At 39.7% G+C, this 27,181-nt stretch overlaps 1 protein-coding gene and 1 long non-coding RNA gene across 4 annotated transcripts in view; one reads left to right on the forward strand and one right to left on the reverse strand.

Moving 5' to 3' along the window:
• LOC121632927 (calpain-15-like) lies at window positions 1–24,401 on the forward strand. 2 transcript variants are annotated; one of them, XM_041974749.1, is made up of 13 exons: window positions 1–135; window positions 2,629–2,822; window positions 11,013–12,021; window positions 12,922–13,130; window positions 14,121–14,304; window positions 14,407–14,630; window positions 14,714–14,839; window positions 15,827–15,979; window positions 19,279–19,440; window positions 22,281–22,501; window positions 22,626–22,771; window positions 23,186–23,364; window positions 23,617–24,401. In XM_041974749.1, the coding sequence occupies exons 2-13, from the start codon at window positions 2,656–2,658 to the stop codon at window positions 23,792–23,794; spliced, it is 2,958 nt and encodes a 985-aa protein (XP_041830683.1). In that variant the 5' UTR covers window positions 1–135; window positions 2,629–2,655; the 3' UTR covers window positions 23,795–24,401. The 2 variants fall into 2 exon arrangements, with proteins under 2 accessions (XP_041830683.1, XP_041830690.1); XM_041974756.1 differs by lacking the exon at window positions 1–135 and having other exon boundaries at window positions 2,740–2,923.
• Window positions 22,431–27,181, reverse strand: part of LOC121632941 — a 7,337-nt gene continuing 2,586 nt past the window's right edge. The window contains exons 2-3 of one of the 2 annotated variants that reach the window (XR_006008983.1): window positions 23,213–23,399; window positions 22,431–22,741 (exon numbers count right to left, since the gene is read on the reverse strand). This is a non-coding gene — a long non-coding RNA (uncharacterized LOC121632941). Of the gene's footprint in view, window positions 22,742–23,151; window positions 23,400–27,181 lie in introns of both variants that reach the window. The other variant, XR_006008982.1, reaches the window with a different exon arrangement.

The following is a 27,181-nucleotide window of genomic DNA, read 5'->3' on the forward strand; positions in this document are numbered from 1 at the left end:
TTGGCGGCGGTGCTGAGCGGAGCGGTGGTGACGGCGCACATCGTGCATCGGTCGAAGAGGGACGCATGGAGACCTCCGACAGTGGGGCAGGAACATCCACCTCCTCGCTGCACGAGCCGTCCTCTCCGCGGTCAGGTGAGTCCAGGTGTCCTCTGCCGCCACCGCTGCGGCTGCTCTTTGTCGTCATGTCCTCGCGCTGCAGCTCCAGCTGTACTGCAGGTGCGCCAGGTTACCTACAGTCTGTGTGAAGTTCAGCATCTGCAGTGAAGCAAGCAGCTGCTTCTCTTCACTTCATTTAACATCCAGAAGGTTTTTATGGACTGAATTTTTTATTTATTTAGACACAAATCAAAGACAGCGCAGGCAAAGACAGAGAGAGAGAGCATGATGGAAATGAGATTTCAGGAGAAAAGAGCAGGGTTTTTGTGCAGAGCATGTGTCCTGCAGTCAATGTGTCCTCATGATGAGAATCTGTAACATCTTGATGTCTGAGAGACTTTGAGTCCTTGTTCAAGGACAAAACCTGAAGAGTGAAGAGAGGAAGGTGACAGTGAACACACCAGATCTGCTGAGTTCCATTAACACTGATGCTCTGGGACTGCAGAATATCCACTTTATTAACACCAACCCACACCTCTGCTTCTGGCTCCTCCACCTGTGTGGACACATACCTGTCCATTTGAGGACTGGCTGAAACCCTGAGCTGGTGTCCAACAAGATGGGAAGTTCAGCACCATTCAAAGCAGGGGTGTCCAACAAATGGCCTGGGGGCCAAAACCGGCCAGTCAGGAGTCTAATCTGGCCCACAGGATGAATTTGGTAAATGAAAAAAATTACATAGAAGATACTGCTGTCATTAAATGCACCCCCTGGCTAGCTGAGCCTCCCCTTTAAAATCACAGAACAGGCATCTGCGAAAGCTTTTCCCAGAGAGGGGTGTGGACAGGCACTACTCATGAATATTTTGAGGTTCAGATACTGAAACAGTAGAGAGCTCACTAGAGCCACATTTGGATTGGCTGAAATTAAGGAGCAAGGCTGAGTTTTGGGTAAAACACTTTGAACACAATGTTGTTGGACCTCTGACACCCATATGAAATTGTTGAATAAATTTATAATATGGGACCTTTAACATAACTTATTGGAAAAGTTACTCTAATTATAATATGAAATATTCTATTTTTCTTTTCCAGATGCCTGGGATTAAAAGTTTAGTAATTTTGTAGATATACACACACTCAAGTATCACAATGTATTTCTGAGTTTGTTGTTGTAAAAAAAATTTCCAACATGGAAAATGCCTTGGAAGATAAACATACATGTGTAGAATAGATGTACATTAATGTTACATAAAGACTCCGAACAAAAGAGGTGATTTTGTGAACATTTGTTTGCAGATACGAAGCAGAAAACTAGATGTAAATCTCAGAGCTCAAAATTCCCACACTGTGTGTGACTCTGAAGTAACGAGTGCCAGTTTGTGTCCTGTCTTTATAGCAGGGGTGATTCTAGGATGGTGCTGTTAAGGGGGCCCTGTGCTGTAAAACTGATGCTGTTATCAGTTGCTGCTTTATTGAGCACTTTTTATCATACATTCCATGTGACTATAAATGGGAGGTGTACGTGTGAGTCCAAAAAGACACACAGAACGGAGCCTGATCGTTAACGTTACTATGACAACTGTGTCTTCTGAGCCTGTTCATGTTACTTTGATGACGGTGTCTTCTCTGTCCCCACGGAGACACCCAGACAGTCACAAAGACTCAGGTTTCAATTGATTTTAGTCAAGATTTGAAATTGATAAGTCGTACTGAAAATGTTCTTTAAACAGGAGTGGCAGAAGGGTCTGCTAAACACACAGATCACATTTTTTAATGATCCTATGACCTATGTGTTTTTGATGTGAGGTAAAAAGACTGCTCACCTCCTGATTTGAGGAGAAAAACCTGAGTCAAAACTGAATGGAAGTGAATAGAACCAACAGTGGGTGCACTCTGCTCTCTGAGGTGATTTTAAGAAAACCAAAAGGCTTATTGCTGTGATGGTCACATTGGGTGACAGAAGACAAAAATGCCGATGTTATCATGTATAATTTGTATATGTAAAAAAGAAACTTTGGAAAGAAAGAAGTTTGAAAAATTTTCTAAGTAATTTTGAAGGACAAAATTAGAGGGTGTGACATCATCACCATACACTGTGGACCTTCTGTGGCATTTACTAAAACTTCATAACATTTGAACTGCTATTTTTTCAAACCTGTAAAAGATATCAAAAAGCCCTTTGAAACCATAAAGGTTTAATTTTTCATGATCCATTTCAACCTTTCATGATGTTTCCAAGCGAATGTATGTCTGAGTTATAAGGCTCCGAAGTGGGCTTTGGTTTTTCCTTCTTTTGGTAAAGCCCATTCATTTCTATGGGAGAAATTTCTGAGACATTTTTTTTATTGCTGTTAACACCATGTGGTTTTTTGCATACTTTAACAAACTGAGACTTTACATAATGATGGCAATAAAGAAAAGAAAATCACCTTTTCTAAAAGTGTGTTTCAGAAGTTTGTACATGGTACAAACCTTAACTTTACTGTCGCCTCTCCACTTCCCTGACCTTTGTCACATGACTCCCCAGGGTCCTTCCACCTGAGCCTGCAGCACTATGGGAAGCTCCTCCTCCTCCTCCTCCCTGGTTGATGAAGCTGAGAGCAATGCTGCGCCCCGGGGTGCAGCCCTGCCTCCCTCCCCCATCATGGGATGTCTGAGGAGCAGCCAAAGCACCTTCATCCCACGACAGCTCCCCAGGCCTGGCCGGCACAGAGAGCGCAGGTAAGGCATGGAAAGCGGTGAAGTAACTTCTACGGTCGTATGAAGTTCATCTCTTCAAACCTCCATGATGGGACAGTTGTCTCCCCCTGCTGGCAGCAACAGTAATTACACAAACATCGTTTGCTTCGATGCTTCACTGCTTCTTTTTAAATCGTTTTCCTTCCAGGAAATGCGGAAACCTTTTGTGGGAGATTTAAAGATGCCCCATCACTGTTGTTTGTCTTCTCTATGGAGCTAAGATAGGGATATAAGTTTTGTACCTTGTACACGTTTGGTAAGTGCAACACATAAACAGCTCATTTGTACAGTGCAGTGATAGCGCTGCTTAAAGTTTGAATTAATTTGCTCAGATTTCATTTAATAAAAGGCAGCATCAAACAGAAAGATCTTAAACCCCAGCAGCGGGTATCAAAGCTTCTTTAAGCCTCCCAAGATTATCAAAGGAGTTTAGATTCACAAAACGAATAAAGCTACAGTCATTTGAGGACCTCAAGGGATTTTTTTCAAGATCAAAGATGGACAGAGGATCTCCAGTTTGTCAGTAAATGTATGAAGAAATTACTGAACAGTTAAAAAAAAAACTTAGTTTCTCAGGAATGGTAGTGTGTAACTCTGTGGAGTAAATTGTGATGGATAGCTCACCCTTTAGATCAGGGGTGCCCAAGTTCAGTCCTCGAGATCTACTATCCTAGAACTTTTAGATACATCCCTTCTCCAATACACCTGAATCAAATAGCTCAATTCCCTCATCCACATATCATTCAGCTCTGCAGATGCCTGGTAATGAGCTATTCATTTAATTCAGGTGTGTTGGGGAAGGGTTGCATCTAAAAGTTGCAGGATAGTAGATCTTGAGGACTGGACGTGGACACCCCTCCTTTAGATGATCTACGGAAGTTTTCCAGGCACTTAAATCCTATCCAGAAGTTTTACAGTAGTGATCAACGTTTAGTAAAAACGTTGATCACTATCACTACTATGTTGCTAAGAGACCTCTATTGAGACCTGGAAATTATGATGAAGCCACTTCCTGTCAAACTTTCCACCAATCAGAGAGCTTAGATTGACGGAAATGCCCAATCAGGAGCAGCCAAAGATCAACCAGTGAGCAGAAAGTTCTATGTGTGTCTGAAAAGAAGAAAAATAATGCTCCTCTATGGCTGGAATAAAGCCAAGAAGATGTTTCTGATGCACGGTGGCACCAAAAAGCAGCTGAGCTGGAGTTGGTTTAGTGAGGATAGCAGGTAAATAGTAGCAGGAATAACTGGAACTGAGGGATCTGTGGCGCTTGGAGATGAACCTGTGGTGCTGCGCCACACATTGGTCTATGTGTGGGAAACCCTGTCCTTCATCTCCTCAATGTTAGAATGACTTTTAACCGTTGGGAGGGTTTTGGAATATTAAAAGTGAAAAAACTTCAGCGTACCAACTTTCTTTAATGTGCTGCAAATTTAAAATGAAAGTTTTAGCAATTTTATATTTAATTTAGTTCAAAACCCATAAACTAACAACCAGGCTACAGAAAAGGGATAATAAATCAATAAATTCTTCACTTGGTGTCCAATGCGACTCAGAATAACTTACTTAGTCTTTCTCGTTTTATTTTCCATATCATAGTTATTACAAATTGTGCGCTGACTGTGGTGAGCAGTGAGTTATGTTCCATCACGTGGACATCCTGGACTCACTATCTTTAATTCTTCATGAATTGGTCGATATAAATTAAACCAGAGCCTCCCTCATTAATTATTACTGCCTCTCTGTCTCATATACTGCTTATATTCATCCCAGTCGGCCTCCATCGGGCTCAGTCTGGGGGAGTCGAGTTACTCATGGACAGGAAATACAATGATAAATAGGAAATCCCTAATGGTTGCGCTGCTCTGGAAAAGCACTGTGAGCTGGGAATTCAGATCTAATGGCACGGAGATCAAAATACCTCTTGAATTGTAAAGCTGAAGCAGCAGAGGGAAACAGGGCCGACTGATATCTGGAGACATAACAGAACAAAAGGAGTTTGAGATGTTCTCCACTTTTATTCGTTGTTATTCGTGTCAGTGTTAAAACTTATTCATATTTCATGACCCCACTGTGGGGGTAAAACAAACACAAGAGCTTCATATGAATACATGGAAAGGAATAAAGCCATAACTACACACACACTCTGCAGCAATGATAACTAATACAACAGCAGTGCAGCATGTTTGTTACTGAGGTCGCTCTATCTGATGGACGGCTTTATTTTGTCCATTTAACCCTGGTAGGTAATCAGGGACTTCTCTGTCCTTTTAGGTAATTTTTCAAATCAAATAAAATATTATTTATATAGCAATTTAATGCCAAAGAGCAGGGCAGCAATGATTAAATATAAAATTATAATAATTTTTAGCATCAAAATAAAAATAATTCTTCACATACCAAAATATATAATCTAAGTGAATTAACCATGCATTACCTCTCACACACTCATACATATGGTAGACAAGGCCAGGCATTGGTTTTATTGTTTTATTGATTATTTAGTCTCCATGGCGACCTGTGTGTTCGCGGCTTTTATGTTTGTGATTGTTTTTTATGCTACCTGTCTGGGAGACTGTAAACTGAATTGTCCTTCGGGAATAAATAAAGTTGCATTGAATTTGAAGATAGATCACACAAACCCATCTAAACCCAGCTAGATCATGGCTGGCCAGGTCCCACACCACGACCATTTAGCTGCACCCCCCAGCCACCCAGACAAGGACGATCACCGTGGCAACATCCCTGCAGACTGAGCAGGACTCGCCCTTTTCTTATGTTTCCCCACGTGGGAGGATTTTTATAAGGAACTGTTTCTCTTAAAAAACTTAGAACTTCCTATTTGGATTTTATTCAAATGTCAGCCGGTCACTGGGGACTAATTTATTTCCCTTTTTGATCACATGGGAACAAAAAAGTCCCATTGACTCCCACCAAAACCACATTTTTAATCTCTCGACTATTACTCAATATAATAATGCATCCACTAATGTCAGAGTTTTATTTTCTTTTGTGTTAACTTGTGTTAGAAAACTGGCATGTAAAGGATAGAAAAAAGAAAAATGACATATATGGTGAAGATATTTGAAAGATCTGAGCAAAAACAAAATGGAAAAGAATATTAGTCTGTAATTTTTATAGCAGTGCTCCAGTGAATTAAAAGGGTTGTAAATTATATCGACAGAAGAGGGTTAAAAGTGATTCTTATATTTCTCATAATAAGGAAAGTTTCTTTTCAAACTGATATTCTAGAGCAGCTGTTGTGAGACTTTTAGTAAACACTTCTTTTTAATAATTAATCCTTTTTATGCAAACATCCCAAAAACATCCCAGAAGCATGATTAATGTTTGGAACAGGATTCATGAGCTGAGGCTGGATGAAAGAAATTCTGGATGCAGACGGATGTCAGGAGTTTTTCATTTTTTTTGTCAGGATATCCACTGTCAGTATAAAAACCCTGCGGCGCCAGCTTTAAATTTTCCTGGTACATATGGATGAATTTCTTCTTCATGAAACACCAGAAGGAAGACACACATCCACAAACCCATGGGAATGGCTGTGGGATCAAATTAACAATAAGCTGGACAAAGAACAGATCAAACCTGGTCCTCAGAGAGCTCACATGAAGGATTTTATTTCCTAAAGTAACGTTTCAAGCCACACACCATTCCATATATATATATATAATATGCACACTGGTTTGATTCTCCTCTGACTCAGACAGCTGCTCACTGGATATTTTCTCTTCTTCAGACCATTCTCTGTAAACCCTGGAGATGGTTGTGTGTGAAAATCCCAGTAAATACTCAGAACAACAACCATGCCATGTTCCGAGTCACTTAAATCCTCTTTCTTCCTCACTGTGATACTCAGTTGGAACTTCATCACGTCGTCTTCAACATGTCTACGTGACTACATGCTGCCATGTGATTGGCTGGTTAGATATTTGTGTTAACAGAATGTAGAACAAGTGGAACTGATAAAGTGGATGGTGAGTGTCTATTCAATAAAAAATGTTTCTTATTAATTGCTCGTAACACCTTTATGATCTTAATGCTGGAAAGATAAAGTTTCAGAGTTTACAAGTAGTCACAGAAAAATGTCGGCTTTGCTTTTGAACATGATAGAGGCGTAAAAAATCTGAGCTCTGGAGAATCCTGGGCCAGTTCAACCTGCTTGTGAGATCTGGTAACTGGTTTGTATCCATTTTGAAATCCGCTGCTACCCTTATTCCCAGTGTGTGTTTAGCTAAAGGAGATGAAGTGATGATCAGGATGGGAAAAGAGTAAAAATGCCGGATGTTAAATGAGGTGTCTGGGCATGTTTCCGGTGACTTCCTGTCTGCTTGCAGGAAGTTAAACTGTCCAGTTTAACTCATAACTGAATTGTTTCAAACATTCAGGCCTGCCTGTGAAGACTTTCAAGCAAACGGTGAATGCTGTCTGGAAAACTGGCGGAAGCAGAAACACCTCCTGCGTCTTTGACTGTGTTTCTGCTGCAGTAAATCCTCCAGGTCAGGCTGTGCTGGAACTTTCAGGCTTCATGCCAAACTATTAAGAGAGCAGTGAGAAAATGTGGGACAGTCTTCACACTGATGTCCCAGTGGTTTCTCCAGTCAAAGTTTCTCCCTGCTGGATGCCACGGTGCAGATAATCTGGGTCTGATCTGCAGTCCAGGAACGTGGATCTCAGATGGACGGTGGTTTTTTCTATGTTATCAGGGTGCTGCAGAGGACAGAACAGCCTGTTCTCACTGCAAATCTTCTGCACGAGGATGAAATCAGTTTGTGATGCTTTGGGAGAAAAGCAGTGATTGTTGTGGTGCAGCTTCTTGCACCATTTCCATATTCATGCATTTTAATGTTCTCCCCCCAGGCTATCAGAAAATGCAAAAACCATTGTTCACTCTGTTAGATTTGAGGTTTTCTCTTCTATTCTGAGGCTTTTTCTACCTTTTTTTCCCCAAGTATTTCACTTACATGAAAGCAGAGTTCAGATGACGTGAATTATATCTGTGATCAGCTGACATTTGTAGTTTTTATTTATTTATTTACAACTAAAACCCCATCAGAGCCCCAGCAGTCTTGCATAGTAAACAAGACGACTTAGTCAACCAAAATACCTCGTTTACCTCAAACGTTGACCAGAGTGTGACATTTACTTGTACATAAAGAAGACATTTTCATCAATATGAAGTCAATAAATGGTAAAATCAATCAAATCAAACTTTATTTATAAAGCACTTTTGATACAGATACATAAAACAAACACAATAAAAACAAATGTTATATATATATATATATATATATATAACCTTCACACACAAGTATAAGACAAGTTCAGTAACGCACACCCAATCATACACTTGTATAACAGGTCTAAGAGGAGAGCCGGTGGGGTTGCTTTGTATATTAGGTCAAGTTATCAAAGTCAAATTCTAGAAAATATGTCTTGAAATTAAAAAATGTAATGGAATGTGTTACTGTGAAAATATCTACTAAAAACACAAAAAAATGTCATTATAAGTTGTGTTTATAGGGCTCCAGGTACAAACATTGAAATATTTAAAGAGAAATTGTCTGAAACATTCAGTTCAATCAGTAAAAAGTTATTTTTCATTTGTGGAGACTTTAATATTGATTTTTTTAAATCTTCATGATCAAATACAAATAACCGTGTTCATTAATTCTATGTTTTGTATGGGACTGTACCTCCATAACGTACCCTCGTAGGATAAGTACAGATTTTACTGCGCTTATAAACAGCATCTTTATAAATGTTATTGGCTGGAATATAACAGCTAAATGATGTGAGTGTTTTTATTTCTGCAGATGTTGGTTTAAAACAAACACCTGAAACAGATTTAATGTATTTTACCAGAAATGTAACAGAAACTTCCATAAACCAACTTAAAAAAAGATTTGGAAACTCAAGATTGGAGTAAAATTTATGTTGATAATATTGACAATGTATATGAGGACTTTATATCTACAGTATATTATCCAATTTATATAATAAAAATTGCCCCTTGTCGATTAAAATGGGTAAAATCAAACACAGAGACAAGTCTTAGATGACCAGTGGTCTAAAGAATGCTTGTAAAAACAAAAATTCACTATATAAAATATTTCTTAAACAAAGAACAGTAGAGGCTGAAAACAAATACATAAAATATAAAAATAAAACTCACAAGTATATTGAGATGTGAAACAAAAAAAGTATTACAGTAAATTATTAGAAAATAAAAGAGATAATTTGAATATAATATGAATAATACATGGAAGATGTTAAAAGAAATTGTAACTAAAAGTCTATCAAATTTTAATTATATCCCTTATTTATATTCAGAAAATGAAGTCATTACTGAAATTAGTAGGATTTCTAACGTATTTAATGAATATTAAGTTAATATTGGTAAAGAAATATCTGACTCCACTGGAGCTCCAGCCAACACTGATGTGGTTAAAAGCATAATTAGCATGAATGTCCATCAATGTTCATCAAAGAAACCGATCAACAGGAAATTATTAATTTTGTAGATAAGTTCAAGAATAAAAAATCAACTGATTGGAACGGTCACAGCAGGGGCGTTGCTAGGCATAAATCTACTGGGGCACAGGCCCCCTACCACATATACCCCTTCTCCCATACATAAACATACACACAAACACACACACACACACTGCTCTGTGCCACTGCCACATTCCTCTGGAAATACTCATTGAGATATTAATGAGTGTAAGAACATATTTAACAAACATTTAACAACAGCATAAATACCCTAACAAACGATGGCAAGTCAGAACTCTCTTCATACACATTCCACAGTAATGGTTAGTATCTGGTTTTCAGGGTGATAGTCCAACTCATTCTGAACAGTTTGTTTAATTTTTGAGCATTAAAGCGTACTGCCTGTTTTTCAGTTCCACAAAGTGGTCGATCACTTGACTGTGACTCAGCTTTAAGAAAGTCAGGAAGAGTTGTGTCTTGTTTGGATCGGCATCTGCTTCAATTCAGCTTTGGTTTGAAGTGACTGGGTCACTTGGTTTAGAAGCTATTGGATTTTTTTTCTCTCACTTAAGAAATTATTAAAATCTCAATTAAAATTTGAAGCAGTTCAAAAGATTTGGCACCCTGTATGAAAACCAACAAATACATGTTATTTCTCTCTGTTGACATCAGAAGTTCGCTTTTCTTTAGTATGAAAATATTGTTTTATGTCCTTTATGAGGATTTCCGTTTCCTGCTATTTGTTGATGGTCCCTACATGAGACGCTGGTAGTTCCAGTGCAAATATCTGTTGAACATCCAACCTAAAACTGATTCCACCGCGGTCTTACCTCCCTCTTTCTCATCTCTCCTTGTTCCTTCCCTGTCTCTACAGAAGTCACGCGATAATATGTTTCAGTTAGTAGGAGGTCATTTGGTTTAATTTATAAAAATTAAAACTAAAACTAAAATTGACTTTTTTTGTGACACGTTATCAGATCTCAAACTGCGCTGTGCGCTCACCACTCTCCTGACACATGGAAGAGCTGCGTGACGTGTGTGTGGTTCACCTGCTGCTCGTGCACGGTGACTTGCAGAGACAGAATGAGCCCCTGAGCTGTTTCCTCTATTTCGAGTTAAAGCTCTTGCTGCATGTTAGAGTTAAAATATATATCTTCTCCCGTCTGAATTAATGTATGATAAATATTTTTTGTCGAAAATTAATAGTAGCATTTGTACTTGGGCACGTGCCCCAGTAAATGTGGTCTGGAGACACCTCAGGGTCACAGTATGTTCCTGATCAAACTTAACAATAAATGTATTGTTAAGCCTTTCACTTACATCTGCAATATGTCACTAACTGCTGGGAAATTTCCAGAAAATATGAAAATAGCTAAAGTTATTCCCTTATATGAAACTGGTGATAAACATTTGCTGCTGAACTATAGACCCATATCCTCGATACCCCAATTCTCCAAAATATGGAAAATATTTTTAGAACTTGGGCTTGACAGGTCGAGGATTGAACCGGCAACTCTCAGGCTACAAGACGACCACTACCCACGAAGCCATGCCACTCCAAAATATGAAAAAAATATTTTCCATATTTATAAAGTAAAGTATCTTTAAAATGAGCCGCTGCTGTTACCTGTAAATCTGAGATCGCCTCTGTTTCCTCTGCAGTTTCTCTTCAGGTTCAATGCCGATACACAGAACCCAGTGGGCCTGCGGCTGCTGTACCTTCCTGAATGCAGCTGGTGCTCCCCGCTGCTCCATCTGTGAAGCCCCGAGGCGAGGACCCGAGCCCCGCTGGCTGTGGCCTGGTACCAGTAAGGACGCCTCCGGTTGGTCCTGCCCCCGCTGCACGCTGGCCAACCCCCGCAGCAGCCGGGCCTGCTCTCTGTGCGGCTATGCCGGACCTCTGGACCCACCACAGGGCTTCCCCCAGGACCATCCCCGACCTCAGCGCTCCAGCAGCTGCTCCGGGCCCCTGAGGGCCCCCATGGCTGAGCCGAGTAGGAATCAGTCAGAAGATGCAGATAAAAACAGCCTGGCTTGGGATTGTTTGAGATGCACGCTGCAGAACACTCCTACCTCCATGTCCTGCTCGGCCTGCGGCGGACCCCGTAAGCTGTCCCTCCCCCAGATCCCCGCCGAGGCGCTGCTCATGCCGGAGGTTTGTGATGAGGTGGGGGCGCGGCAGCCAGAAGCTGCAGGGGCTCTTTCTCTCTCCATCTCTACCCGAGGGGAGTCTTTACCAGTGGAAGCTTCATATCCCAACACAAACTCAGCCTCAGGCCACAACAATCCCGTCCCCTGCAGCCGCAGAGAGGTGCCCCCTCCAGATGTCGCCTCCCCCTCGACCCTCGCTGTGTCACATCCCTCCTCCCAACCGGAGCTGCTCACCAGGAGGCTCAGCATCCTGAAGGAGGAGATGTCGCCCGCATCAGATGCCGCTGTGTCGTTTGCACCCTCAGAGATGGAAGGATGGTCGTGTCCGGCATGCACACTCATCAACCGGGTGGAGGCCAAGCACTGCCTGGCCTGCCACACTCCTCAGCAACAGCTCGCTCAGCTGAAACCGCCAGCGTCGCCAAGGAGGAAGGAGAGCATGTTGGTGGAGGCGCTGAGACAGAGCGATGAAGGGGAGGCCAAAGAGCTGTGGGAGAATATCATCAGCTTCTGCAGAGAGGTTGGTGAGCGACACGGCTAGCGGCAGCTTAAATTTCCTCCACTCACACATGTCAGCTCACACTCCGTGGATTATTGAGTTCAGTCTTCAGTCTTTATCTCAGGGATCAATACCTCTGACAGACCACATACAGTAATGGATGTTACTGAGCAGAGTAACATCCAGCATGAGGGGGAAGCACCGTCATGATGAACATCATGTGTCAGGAACTAAATCTAAACTACAAAAGTTGTGAAAACTAAATGAGCTCTGAAGGAGTCACATCACAAACATCCCAGTTATGACTTACACAGCTTGAAAAAGTTTGATTTATTTATTTACTATTTTTTTCTTCAAATAAGTATTTTTATTTCTTAAAAGATTTGTAGTTTTTTGTTCTTTGTCAGACTTTTTCCTTTCTTTTATTTCTAGGTGATATTTTTTCTTTTTTGTGAGGAATATTTTTCATTTACTTATTTATGTGTTTGTCGATTGATTGATTATTTAATTAATTATTCTTTTTTGTCAAGAAATTTTCAATTTAATTATTTTTTTCTTTCTTTACTTTTTTTTTAATAAACAATTTTATTTTTTATTTGTGAAACGAAATTAAGATCTGTGGGGTTTTTTTTGTTGTTGTTGTTGCTGTTTTTGTTCTTTTTGTTTTTTTTTCCTAAAACTCCTTCCAACTTTTTTTTTATATATATATTTATATGAAGTGACAGTGACCTTCAGGGCTTCCGTAGTTTACACTCTAAATATTTTTCTCCTCTTTAACTCCGGTTTGGGCGGGTTGTGTGTTTTCTGAATCTGCATTTATTTATTAATTAATCATATCGGCAACTTTACCTGAAAGCCTGGAGCTCATTCATCACAACCCTGACCTCTTCATCCTGGTACTTGTCTTCTTTCCTCTCCCAGAACGCCGTGACGTTTGTGGACGACAGCTTCCCTCCTGGTCCCAAGTCTGTGGGCTTCCCGTTGGACGACAGCGTCCAGCAGCGGGTCAGGAAGTGGCTTAGACCGCAAGAAATCAGCTGCACTAACTTCAGAGACCGCGGGGTGAAGTGGTCCGTTTTCCGCACGCTGCGGCCGTCCGACATCCTGCAAGGACTTCTGGGAAACTGCTGGTGAGGAAAAACCTTCTCTGTCAGATATCTGCTCATTTTTTATTTCATGTTCAAGTTTCAAAAAAGTTGAGACGGGATGAGAAAAAATCTGATCAAACAGCTGGTGGGATGCTTCTTCGTTAATCAGGACAAATCTTTACGTTTCTTGAAAAAGTTTATTTAAAACAAATAATCACCAAAATCTTATCACGAACTCCTCAACACTGGCATCAGTTCTGTTTTAAGCTGTTTGGACACAGCGGATCCAATATCAGTATCACGCTCCGATACTTACTTGATGCATAGATGCAGAAACAGTTCATGAAATATGTCAAATAGAACTCATGCATATATAATTATAATATAGATTTTTTTTTAATTTTTCTAGTTTAGACGCAGTGTTGCCTATACCTGCTCTGACAAGTCTGATGGGAAATCAGCTGCATTTGCAAATTCAGCATGCCACTAATTTGGATATATTCTAATCTGGAAACATAAAAAAGCAAGATGGTACCTTAAAATATGTGAACAGCCAAGATTTCCTGGGTAAACGTTCAGCTAAGAAGGGAAGAGAAAATAGTGCAGCGGAAACTCCTGCTCCAGTAGAGGGTAAACTTCCAGCAGACACGGTGAAAACTGAAGGAATTCGCCCACAGAGAAGTTGCTTCAGTTCATTCTGGCCAGCCAGAAAAGTCTGGAAAAGTCTGCTAGCTAAAATGCTATAATCCTGCATGTGACGGCCTGACGTGAGAATCTCTAGTTTGTGTGGTTTTGCTCATATGCAGCTGCTTATCAAACATGACGGGCTTGTTTCAAAGCGCAGCTTTAACTGTGCTTTCGCATAAACCTGTGGAGCATTTTAAACGTTGGCCCAGGTAATGAATGTGATGGTAACTGATATGGCTTATGACTGTGGTTTAACAGCAACATTGAGACACATACTGGTATATATAATTGTGTGTTATAAAGCAGATATTTGTGTCATATATGGTATAAAATTCTGGAGTCCAGGTTCCTGAGCGCCCTGGCTGTTCTGGCGGAGCGTCCCGAGCTGGTAGAGAAGGTGATGGTGACCCGCTCGTTGTGTCCAGAAGGAGCCTATCAGGTGCGTCTCTGCAAAGACGGCTCATGGACAACGGTGCTGGTGGACGACATGCTGCCGTGTGACGAGACCGGACACCTCCTCTTCTCTCAGGTGAAGATGTGCGGCCACATGCACCAATCAGTAAACCTGGTTTTAAATGTGATGCAGCAGCTCCAGAGATCTGACCGCATCCTGCTGGTCTTTCCTCTCCAGGCCCAGCGGAAGCAGCTCTGGGTGGCTCTGATTGAAAAAGCTTTGGCCAAACTCCACGGCTCCTACTTTGCTTTGCAGGCCGGCCGTGCCATCGAGGGCCTTTCCACGCTGACTGGGGCCCCCTGTGAATCTCTGGCCCTCCAGGTCAGCACCACCAACCCCAAGGAGGACCCTATTGACACAGACCTGATCTGGGCCAAAATGCTGAGCTCCAAAGAGGCAGGGTGAGAAGTCAGCAACAGTTTGAGGAGAAGAACTTCTGTTTGTTGGGTCAGATTAATACGAGCTGTGTTCATCCTGGTTCCAGGTTCCTGATGGGAGCGTCCTGTGGAGGAGGAAACATGAAGGTAGACGACGCGGAGTACGAGTCTCTGGGTTTACGTCCACGACATGCATACTCCGTCCTTGATGTGCGAGATGTGGACGGCCACAGGTGAGGATGGAGTTCTAGTCTCTGAGCCTTTAGTTTTAATCACAGCTGGTTTTCAGGTTTATTTGCCTTTTTTTTCTGTGCTGAGACACCGACTTCCTAAAAAGAGTCTTATTACCTCCAATAATACAAAATAAGCTTTAAACCAGCTTGGACGGACGATGCTGTATCAGAGCAAAGAATTTCAGAAATGTAAATTAAATTAAATTAAATTAAATTAAATTAAATTAAATTAAATTAAATTAAATTAAATTGTGCTTTTTTATTAGAGTAAATTTATAAAGAAAAAAATTAAATCAAAGAGTAATAAAAATAAAAACTAAAGAACTATATTTTTCCAAGAATACATGTAGAAATAAATGTGATATAAATATAAAACTAATTTAAGTGGCTTTAATTGTTCCTTTGTTTTCCTATTGATACTTTCTACATTTATTTGTACTTTTGTCTTAAATAAGCAGTTTTACTTTACGTCTTTTACAAACTTTTTTTCTTTCTTTTTATTCCATAAAATATTGGTATTAAAATAGAAAGTTATAAAAAAAATATGAAATGGATTAAATTATGTTAAAAAATCCATTAAGAAACTGAAATATATTAACACAATTTTTTTGTAATAAAAAAACGGTAAACTGATGATTAGCCTTTTAAAACATGATTTATCTGTAAAAGATAAATTAACAAATATACCTGTTATGTTATTTCCAAACATCTCTTTATTTACTTATTTATTCTTTAATTTTTAAAACTATTTTTTTTTTCATTATTTACTGGATTCTTGTGGGTGTCTTTTTGCATTGTGACACTCATTTAGCTGAATTTAATTGGACTTTAAAAAAATAATTTTTAATTCATGTAATAAAATCTTAAATTTGACAGAATTTCAGAAATGTTAATGTAAAAAAGAAGAAAAAAAAAATGGAACCAGTATAAAATGAGATGACTTCCCAGCATGTTGTATTAAACTGTTTTTCTGATGATGTGTACCAGACTGGTGCAGCTGAGGAACCCATGGGGCCGGTTCTCCTGGACCGGGCCCTGGGCCGACAACTGGCCACACTGGCCTCCACACCTGAAGAGGGAGCTGTGCGCCCAGCGAGCCGAGGACGGCCTGTTTTGGATGGACTTCTGGGATTTCATCAGGTAAATAAGAGAAAACACAAAATAGTGTTTGTCTGCTTAAAAAAAAAAAAAAAAAAACGGTACATGGAGTGTTAAAGAAATTAGCTCAGACCTCGATTCGATCAAGCACTTCCTGTAAAGATGTTCATTTCTGTTGTATTTAGTCGAGTCAATTTCATTTATATAACTTATTTACTACAACCTCACCTACCCAAAGTGCTGTAAAACGCTTAGATATACCCTGGCTCTAACACACCTGATTTAAATCAAATGGATCTAACAACTCGGGTTTACCGAAAATAATTATTTCAGTTAGATTTAAAAAGTCTCTTAAGCCCTTTAGGCTATGAAGCTGTTTTAGTAGCAACAGTCCCCTTTGAGTTTAAAGGAACATAAATCTGCACATCATCTGCAAAGCAGTGATATGAGATGCCATGCTTTTTAAATATAGACCCCAGAGGCAACATACATTTAAAAAATGACAGGAGTGGTCCTAAAATGGACCCTTGTGGAACTCCACAGCAACGAGGACAGTACATTAGACCTTAAAAGCATCAGCGTGGGGTGCAGAGGAAGGATTAAAAAGTACATTAAAGGCAGCTAAAATAGTATAGTCTGCAAAATCCACAATCAACAGTAAAAAAAGGTATTTAAAAACTTTTAAAGTGCTTAAGTACAAACAAGACTGAAAATTCATATTTATATTAATTCATTTATATGGATTAATTGAGAAGTTTATTTGAACATAATGACAAAATATAAAAACAAAAAGGGAAATTAAAGCTAAAAAAGAACCAAAAGTTGAAAAGCAGTGGGTGGAAGCGTAAGCTTATTTAATCCCACCCCAATAAATTAAAACAATTTTCAATTTTCAGTTATAGCATAATCACATTCATTATCCCCTTTGCTTTTGAAGTAAAGGTTGAAAGTCTACCATCAATAGTAAATAGTGGTAGCTCTCCTGACAATGTTCATGTGGCAAAGTTAGATTGGACAACTCTTACTGAAGAGGATCTCCGCGATTACTATGAAAATACAGACAGATATTTAAGTACAGTTAATTTACCTAAGGAGACCATTTTGTGTCAGGATGTCAACTGCCAACTAAAGGAACATAAAAGTGACCTTTGTTCCATGTATGATGCAGTAGTGGCTGCTCTAATTAATGCGGGGAAACCATTTCAAAAACGGAAGTGTGATAGGAAGTACAAGACTAGACCTGGCTGGAATGAATATGTAGCTCAGTATCATGCTGATGCTCGGGAAGCATATAGACTCTGGGTCCTGGCTGGAAAACCGAGACAGGGCCCTGAGCTTGAGCACAAAAAAATGACCAATGCCAGGTTTAAATATGCTGTGCGATTTATATAAAAAAATGAGCAGGCTCTGAGAGCTGACGCTATGGCTAACAAAATGTTCTGCAATAATATATCAGATTTCTGGAAAGAAGTAAGATCCCTCAATTGTAGTCAACCTTCTCTTCCATGTACTGTTGAAGGGATCTCGGGTGAAGATAATATTGTGACTTTATGGAGACAGTATTACAGTTCTTTGTTTAATTGCATGAAAGGTGATTTATATGAGGAGGAGGTGGTTCCGAGTGAAGAACTGATACATATTAAGATTCACGAAGTGTATAATGCCCTTCAAAAAATGCCTAATAATAAAGCATGTGGCATGGACTCCATTACTACTGAGCATTTGAAGTATGCTAGTCCAAGGCTTGCTCCTCTTTTAGCTCTTAACTTCACTGGCTGTATGATCCATGGTGTATTACCGGACTCAATGATGTCCATCTTGCTTGTGCCTGTTATAAAAAATAGAAGTGGTAAAATTGGTTCTCTGGATAATTATAGACCCATAGCACTAGCTAGTGTTCTGTCTAAGGTTATTGAAAGAATCCTGTTTGATAGAGTTAGTGAGTATATCACCTCTACTGACAACCAGTTTGGCTTTAAACCACAGCATGGTGCTGACATGTGTGTATATGCTCTCAAAGAAATAGTGAATCTTTACAAGGCTAAAAACTCCTCTGTTCTTATGTGTTTTATTGATGCTTCTAAAGCATTTGATAGAGTGAATCATAAAAAGCTATTTATTAAGTTAAAAAAACAGGGAGTGCCTGGGTACATTGTGAGGGTTCTTGCCTACTGGTATGCACACCAGAAATTGCATATCAAATGGGGGGGTTGTATATCTGCCTCATTTGGAGTGTCCAATGGAGTGAGGCAGGGGGGAATTTTGTCACCTGTCCTATTTAACTTATATATAAATGAGCTGTCTGAGCGATTAAAAGCCTGCAGAACTGGTTGTCTTGTTGGGGGTTTGCTGGTGAACCATCTGATGTATGCAGATGATCTTGTCACTTTTAGTCCAAGTAGTGCTGGGCTGCAGCAACTTCTTAATATATGTGCAGAATACGGGGAGGAATACGACATAAAGTATAATGCCAGCAAGAGTGCTGTCCTAATCTGTAGAATTAAGCAGGATAAATCGCTGAATTTTCCAGTTTTTAAGCTTTGTAATAGGAGGCTTGATGTTTGCCATCAGATTAAATATCTTGGTTATATTTTAAGGGATGATATGTGCGATGATGAGGATATATACAGACAATGTTGCAAGTTATATGCACAGGCCAACATAATTGCACGTAAATTTGGTTTTTGTTCTAGGGCAGTAAAGGTGTCCCTTTTTAAAGCATATTGTACACCACTCTATATGGCCCATTTGTGGTCATCTTATAAAAAATCAGCCATCCGAAAATTACAAGTTGCATACAATGATGCTATGAGAATAGTACTCAAGGTTCCCAGAGGAGGAAGTGCCAGTTTAATGTTTGTCTCTGCTGGGGTGAGGACATTCAAGGCGCTGTTGAGGAATTATATGTATAAGTTCTTGCAGCGCCTGGATGTCTCCACAAATGCACTTGTGGTGGCTCTCTCAGATCCCCTCCAGAGTTGTGCCCGTTACTCATCCAGTTTAAGGATGCACTGGATGAAATGTCTGTATGTAGTTTAGGTGATCTGTGTTTTTTATGTACTTATTTATTTACTAGTTGTGTGTTTTATATGTATTGTATTTGTGATTCATATGGACTTGAGTCTGCTAATAAACTTTAATTAATTATTGATAATAACAATGGTGATCATTTCAATACTCATCAATATCTCCTTAAAGAATACATGTTAGTCATGGAGCTATATGGTAAATAAAACAAGTGTCATAGCAAACTTTAAATAACAAATCCCAGTGATGTAAACCCAACCAGAAGAACGAAGGTAAAGTCGTCCCACGCTGTGTTCCTCCTGTCTCCCCGGCAGGTACTTCGACTCGGTGGACATCTGTAAGATCCATTCGGACTGGCAGGAGGTTCGTGTCCCGGGTGTTTTCCCGCGAGGAGCTGACGTCCCGGTGACGGTGGTGTCGATGACGGTGCTTGAGAGGACTGCCGTGGAGCTGGCTCTCTTCCAGCAGGGCAGCAGGTGGGTCTCAGTCAGTCTGAGCAGAACCATCAATAAACGTCCTGCTGGGCTCACACCACCGGGCTCTGCTCTGGCTTTTAGCTTTTCATTCATCTAACAAGTACATTAGCTTCAAGAGGCTCATTGACCCAAACCACAGTCATATTGATCCAGGCTCACAGAGATATTATCGTGATGAAGAAGCACCTCGTCCTGCATGCATTTCTGTCATGGCAGGACAGAAATACATGCAAAGTACTTCAGTAGGACCAGCAACTGACTAAATCTCTAAATCTACAGGACAGAGCAAAGTCCTGATCTAGTCCACATTACTGTCTTTATACTGGCAGAAAAACAGGACATAGGTGCAGCAGCAAGTGCAAACATAAGATAAAAAACAGTTTGTACAAAGACAAAGGCAAAGACAAACTATGAAAGATATTCAGAAACTCTGAAGGACAATTGATCAAAATTGCTTTAAAAGATTCCACCAATCACATGGCACAGGGCTTAAAGTATTCCGGCACCATACCGGATCTCCGGCTTTTTACTGTGATTCAGAAAAAAAAACAAAAAAACTGTTAACTATTGTGGTTGAGACTCTGAATTGGCTCTGAATTGTAGAAAATGAATTGAACAATGTTAAAGTCGGAAATTACACGTATTCATCTTCGAAAATAAGCAGAACTTGCTGCTGCATATGTTTTTAGTGTTCAACAAATAGTGACAATATACCACACTTCGTTTTCTCCGCCGAGTTCACCTGTAACGTGAACGTTATCTCCGAGTGGTCTTGAACGCAGCATCCAAGCCGATGGTTGTTTCACCGAAATCATATTAAAAAAATAATGGAGAGTAAATTAATGAAGCCAGGGAAAGACGTCCTAATTGACAACGGCCTTAGAAACAAATGGCGCTGGGCATGGATAGAAGAAGGGGTGGAGACGGCAAGGTTTTGGGAGCTGGTGCCAGAAACTAAGAGAGCCAGGTAGACCTGCTTGTTTCTGTGTTGTGCTCGAAGAAGCTGGTGTATGCAACCAGTGGCAAAAAAGTTCTATGACGCCACAAAGGAGACCTCGGCAGCAGTTCGCGCTCTCCAACATACAAGTCGTTTGCCAGGTGTTGTGCCCTAAAGTGAATTATACAGCCGCGGGAGCGCGCGCTGCTTGTTAGCGTCGTTTCGCTCAGGTTCTCTCTGTTGTCTGCGGCTCTTCCTCCCGATGTAAAACCGACATAGTACGCCAATGCAAGTGACAACATGTCTAAATTAACAAAGAAAGTGTGATTTAGCAAGTGCTTTAACGGATTTATTTACACTGCAGATGAAGACGTGCTTTAATACAATAAAGTTTAAGTTGATACCCAGCAATAACCAATATTGTAATAAATTTTGTTCTAACACTAAATTTATAAGCTTTTGGGTACTATATTGGGTTGGTTTTTCATCCTAATTTCGTTTTTTTATTTTTTTATTTTTATTTTTTACATTAAAAAGTGTTGGTAAGTGTTTATGTGTGGTTTCTGAAAAAGATTTAGTACAACAATAAATCTATAAATATTTCAGTTTGTTATGCACTAAACAACAAACACCACAAGAATAACACATAAACAGATTCAACATGTAAATATCTGAAGTTAAAGAGTAGCACAACGAGGAAATATGACAGTAATTATAAAGAAATGTTTTTGGCAGGCAAAAACCCCTATTCTGAAGCCTAATTCCACTTTCCACTTTGACTTTGAACGTAACATGGTTGTTGTTGTTGGTCTGAGTATTTACTGGGATTTTCACACACAACCATCTCTAGGGTTTACAGAGAATGAGCACAACATCAGGTAGCAGTAACTCTTCATCACAATGTTTGTTTTGTCCAAACAAACAAAATGGAACAAAACTGCCAATATATTAATTTATTTAAAAGATTAATGAAAACTTAGTCATTAAAGACTTATTTATTATTTAAAATAAAGTATTTATCAGTGCATTCTTTTGTTGCATTTTTAATCAGGATCCGTTTTATAGCGTTATGAATAAATTAGAAAATAAAAATTCAAACAGCAAAATATTGTAAAATAGCTTCTCACATGTGAATTTATTCATTTATTGGCCCTTTAAAGCCCGACCCAAGAAATAATAAGCAGAAAATCCCCTTTTTGTAAAAAATCTTAAGTCTTTATTTAGCACTATATTAGAATGTAAAAAAAAAAAAAACTAAAATATTTACATGTATTTTAAATAGTGATGTCAGAATTATTGTAGTGCAAAAGGTGTCCACCAGGAGGCAGAAGACAAGTATCAGGTTGTGAACAACAGAGTTTAGAGCAAAGTTTTTTACCATAAAATGATGCATTAGGTGCCAGAAACTGTATGTGTCAGATATCTGTCTGACCAGGGATTGATTAGTATGTGTATGATATTATTATCTATCTTTATTAGTATTGTTAGTATGTTATATGTACAGTATGTATATGATCCAGAAATGGGGTAGGGTCTTATCAGTTTATGCTTCTGCTTACTTGTTTTCAGACACGAGAAGAAAAAAAAGTGTGAAGGTGTGTTTGAACATGTTTGAAATATATACATCTATGATAGACGTGATGGAGGTTTAAAAAGTTTTAACCATTTTTGTTCAAAAAGCACCAAGTTTCCAGACATGCAAACATTTGCTGATCTTCTTTGGCACCAGGTTTGCAGCAGCAGGTGTTTTGGTCATTAACACGACCTGTTCGAACCATCTGAAGCCGTTTCATGGTTACCTTCGGCTTTTTCATCCGTCGTTCTTTCTTTGTTGACATGACATCACTAATCCGTGTTAAACTGAGTGGTTGGAGCTCAACCTGTGTCTGTCCTGTTTTCTCAGGCGCTGGGACACTGCAGAGAGCCACCTGCTGGATTTGTGCGTGCTGGTGTTTCGAGCCGCCTACGACAGCTCCGGCACGCTGACGCTGGGCCGACTGCTGGCCCACAGCCGGCGCTCGGTCAGGAGGTTCGTGGGCTGCGACGTGATGCTGGAGCCGGGCGAGTATGCAGTGCTCTGCTGCGCCTTTAACCACTGGCACAGCTCCGTCACGGATGGTGCAAGTAAGACCACCGATAACACTGATTAAAAACAAAGTGAATGACCTACTCCTTGAAAAAACTTAAATTATCATAAAACCTCAGTTGTTTCAGAAGTGGTTCCGTCCTCATTGTGGTGTGTTTTCAGCAAGTTGCGGCAGATCCGAGGTGCCTGGTTACATGCTGGCCGTCTACAGCTCCAGACTGGTGATGGTGGAGCAGGTAACAGCCTCCAACACCACCATCGCAGACGCCATCATCCAGCTGGCAGAGACCAAAGGAGAGCGGCATGAGGTGATGCTGCGTCCACCCATCGGTTTATTTAAATAAATGAATAAAAAAACAAGAGCTCCAGATGTTTAAAGTGTTCTGCTTTCAGAATACTTTACATTTCCTGCTGACATGCTTTTAATAAATCTGAGACACAAACTAATAAAGAAAAATATGTATGATAATCTGTTGTAGCTTAAATTAAATAAGTAAAAACTATGGAGCAACAGAAGGGCCACAAAAAGAATAAATCTGGAAAAGACTAAAAATATTTAAAAAATAATTAAAATCTCAATTCCAAAGAAGTTGTGTCTGTGGAAAATGTAAATAAAAGCTTTTTCTTTTCTTTTTTTTTCAAAAACAATAAAAAGACTGTTAAAAAAAACATTTATCAGTAGTTTCACTTCATTACAGACCCTGAATCTTTGGTTTTCTTAGGGTCGAGAGGGGATGACTTGCTACTACCTGACGCATGGGTGGGCAGGGCTTATCGTCATGGTGGAAAACAGGCACCCGAGACATCACCTGCACGTGTCCTGTGACTGTAGCGACAGCTTCAACGTGGTGTCAACACGCAGCAGCCTCAAAACCGTTGACAGCATCCCTCCTCTGCACAGGTTTGTTGCTTTCTGCTCACTGCACGCATCCCATCCTGCAAAAATAAACTTTATTTAATCTGCATTTACCTTTCGTACCATTTCAAACCTATAAACCAAACTACTGTAACTCCTGCTGTAACCTTGTAGCTCTAAATTCCTGCTAAATGTGCATTTCCCATGAGCCTTCAAATTCTGCTTGGGACCCTGGCCGGCCCTATCTGTTGATCAGATGAAGCTTTTCCTTGAATGACTTTGTTTTCCTCATCTCAGACAGGTGCTGGTGGTTTTGTCTCAGCTGGAGGGAAACGCTGGATTCTCCATTACACACAGACTGGCCCACAGGAAGGCGGTTCAGGCCTCTCTGGGGAACTGGAGTCCCTCAAAGGCAACGCACAGTCCAGCTCTGAGCCCAGAGACAGCAGGTCTGCATCAGCCTCGACCACTATGACCACCAGTCAGAGGAACTGGGAGGAACCAGAGGACAAGCAGCTGCTTGACGGGAACAGTGTTGGTCAGACTGCTAGTCTGACAGAAAACAGGGTTGTTTCTTTTAGACTGTTTCTAGAAACAAAGCAACGTGTTTTGTGAGCAGCCATTTCTTAGAGCCAAAGCTCCTCATTAGCAGAAATCTAGTGGATATCACTGGTTGGTTTAAACTCCAGCGGACAGAACAAAACTACCAGAAAGTAGTCAAATAACCTGAGAAAACAGGTCATTTAGCAGCTAACATATTCAAAGTTATGATTCATCTTTACAAACTTTTTAAGGTTTCAGTCAAATTCTCCATGTTGCACAGATTCTTAATCTCAGAGAAGAACACCTATATTCATCTGGATTGATCAGTCTGTTAAAGCAACACTGTGTAGCAGTGTTCATCCCCACGAAACCAGGGATGCTGGACCCAACTTTTCCAGTACAAACTGGTCCGGGGTCCATTCAAATACTAACACTGTTGGTGTAATTGATCTCACTCTTGGTTAAGGGGCCGTCCCCACGACGCCGAATTGCAGTTAAACCGCAAAGTATTTTAGCAAACCACCCTTTCATCCCCACGAAACCAGGAATTAGCCTCCATGAAACCGATCGTGTCTGAAATCAGGTACCAAGGTGGATAGGTTTGAAACCTCCACCGTCTGTGGTTTTGTTTTGACAGCGTAACCGCACCACTGGAGGATATGACGTCACTGTGATGAACACATGCCAAACATAACACCAATAATGGCGTCCATGACCAACTGCGTTGTGGTGCTGCTCCAGACAGTCCTGGCTTGTGTACAGCTTTAGCACCAAAATGCACGGCTTTTACACCACAGTGCTGCGCTACTGTACCATCAACAGCGGGAGCAAGCAGATATGTCATTATCTGCTCATGCGCCACATCTTGTTCTTGCTCTGGAGTGTTACTCTTTAATCATCGTAGCGCCCCCCACAACCTTGTAGCATGTACTACAGCGGTTTCATGGGGATGTTAAAGGCTTCTCCTTGTTTTAGCCACCGTTTTCACATCTGAACCGACTTCGGTGCCGTGTGGACATAGCCTTAATTTGTATTCAGTGACTACACCAAATCCACCTTCAGTTTACCAGCTAAAACCTTGTCAAATATGACTCAATGAGATCATCACAAAGACATTTATACATCACATGTATGTAAAACTGCACATACAAAACCCCCAATAGGCTCCTACAAATCAGATCAAAATCAGACTTCTACAAGAACAGCTTTAAAAGTTCAAGTCAGGCTTATAAACATAAAATCTACAAAATATTAGACTGTACTACAGCAATAAAAAAAAGGAAAACGAAAGGAAGAGGATGGCAATTTGATCAATAAAATGATGCAGTGATTCAAAAATATTCAAAATAAAAGTTTTTAAATTTATATTTCATATATTTTTATTTACAAAATGTTTATTGTCTGTTTATGTATATAATAAACTTTTCTCTGAATATTATAAGAGTTGCCAGACTTGACAGACGCATCTGTAGCTCATTTATTTAGTTTGTTAAAAATTCCAGCGGCTTTACGTCAAGTGTTGGACGTTTGGTTTCTAGATGCTGGTTTAGTGTTGCAGTGATGGATAGCGTTAGCTAACATTAGCTACCGTTAGCTAACATTAGCTACCGTTAGTTAACATTAGCTACCGTTAGCTAACATGAGCTACCGTTAGTTAACATTAGCTACCGTTAGCTAACATTAGCTACCGTTAGCTAACACTCCAGACAGACCTCTCGACTGCCTTGTTACCACATGCTTAATGAAGTGGATTGTTCTTCCATGATATTTTTGCATTTTAAGAGGTTTAGGACCTAATTTATTTTCATTTAAAAGTCTTTTAAAAATTCACTTAACGGATCTGAGCATGCAGAAAGGCAGCGATGAAAAAAAGATGGTTTAAATTTTTTTTGTCTAGGTACGTACATAGTGATGTAAAACTTATTTTCCAAACATCCGGTCTTGTTTTGATGGCGACGGCCACTGTCAGTGTCACTGTCAGTGTTAGCTGTGCTAATATGGAAGCTAACTGGCTGTAAAACAGGATGCTGATGTCTTCGTTTATACTCCTTGAGCATCTGTCCCTGGTCTGGGTAATTGTTTACTATTTGTTTTTATTTCTTTACACATGATGTAAAAGAAGTAAATAAGTCAGATTCACGGATAAACATGCAAGAAAAGTATTAGGGAGAAATCTAGGTGATTTAATCTGATTTCTCATATCTGATAAAGCATAATCAGATTATACTGTTTACATGACCTCATGAATAACCTGATAACTCCAGAAATCACATAACGATCAGACAGAAAATATCTCAGAACTCACAAAGATAATTTAAGTTCTTTCGTTTTGATAAAATTCTGAAATGTTTTTGTTTATTTAGTTTTGTTGTTCTGCATCTGAGAACTGCTGTGTGTGACGTTCAAGGTCAAAAAAATGTTTAAAAAGTCAAATACATTTTACAGATATGTGACCATACTCAGTTTCCTCATCTGACCACCTCTGTTGTTTGAGCAAATTTATGTCGGATTATGTCGCAATTTTTAGAAGAAGTTTCACAACGATAAAGCTGGAGAGGGAGGAAAACAAGGAGGAGGAGAACTTTATTTAGACCCTCAGATGGTTTCTGTTGTAGGTTTAACCAGATAAAATGTCCAAAAATCCAACAAAAGCTACAAATTAAGTAAAACAAAAAAACATTTAAATAAGTGAAACAGGGTTTTTGGAGCAGCTCTGGCTCAGAGAAATGACTCACTGTTCCTTTACAAACACCAACATGTAGAAGTAGAAAACACACGATGCACTTTATGTCTGCCATCACAGGGTCGTCTGAGATCCTAACTGTCTTATTTGCACTGATGATAGACGAGTAAATGTTGTTAGGAATACTGAGAGGAGACAGACTGCACGTTTGTTTCCTCTGTAATATTCAGTCTGTACATGGATGTTTAAATAAAGTGTTTAGAAACACCAGTGGAGACCTGCTGCATTAGCACTTTATGAAATTATGCTGGATTATATTTCATTTTAAAATTAAACCTTGCAGAGAAAATCCATCATATTGTTAGAATATATAAACTATGCAAATGTTTAATAATCTTTGTTCTGCTTGAATTTAAAATTGTTGAGCTCTTGGTTTATTTGTATGTGTGTTTTTTAAAGTTTGTTGCCATTGACATGTTGAATTTGCATCTTTTATCATATGGGGTTTAATAACTGTATTTACCGTATTCATATTAAACAGCTACATGTCCAGAAAATAAAAGAAAAATAAATATTTGGAAATTGAATCTCCATCATGAATTTTTTTTGCATTTTATTAACAAAGGGAGAATAAAG

This window comes from Melanotaenia boesemani, chromosome 2, assembly GCF_017639745.1.
Source record: "Melanotaenia boesemani isolate fMelBoe1 chromosome 2, fMelBoe1.pri, whole genome shotgun sequence".
Taxonomy (NCBI): domain Eukaryota; kingdom Metazoa; phylum Chordata; class Actinopteri; order Atheriniformes; family Melanotaeniidae; genus Melanotaenia; species Melanotaenia boesemani.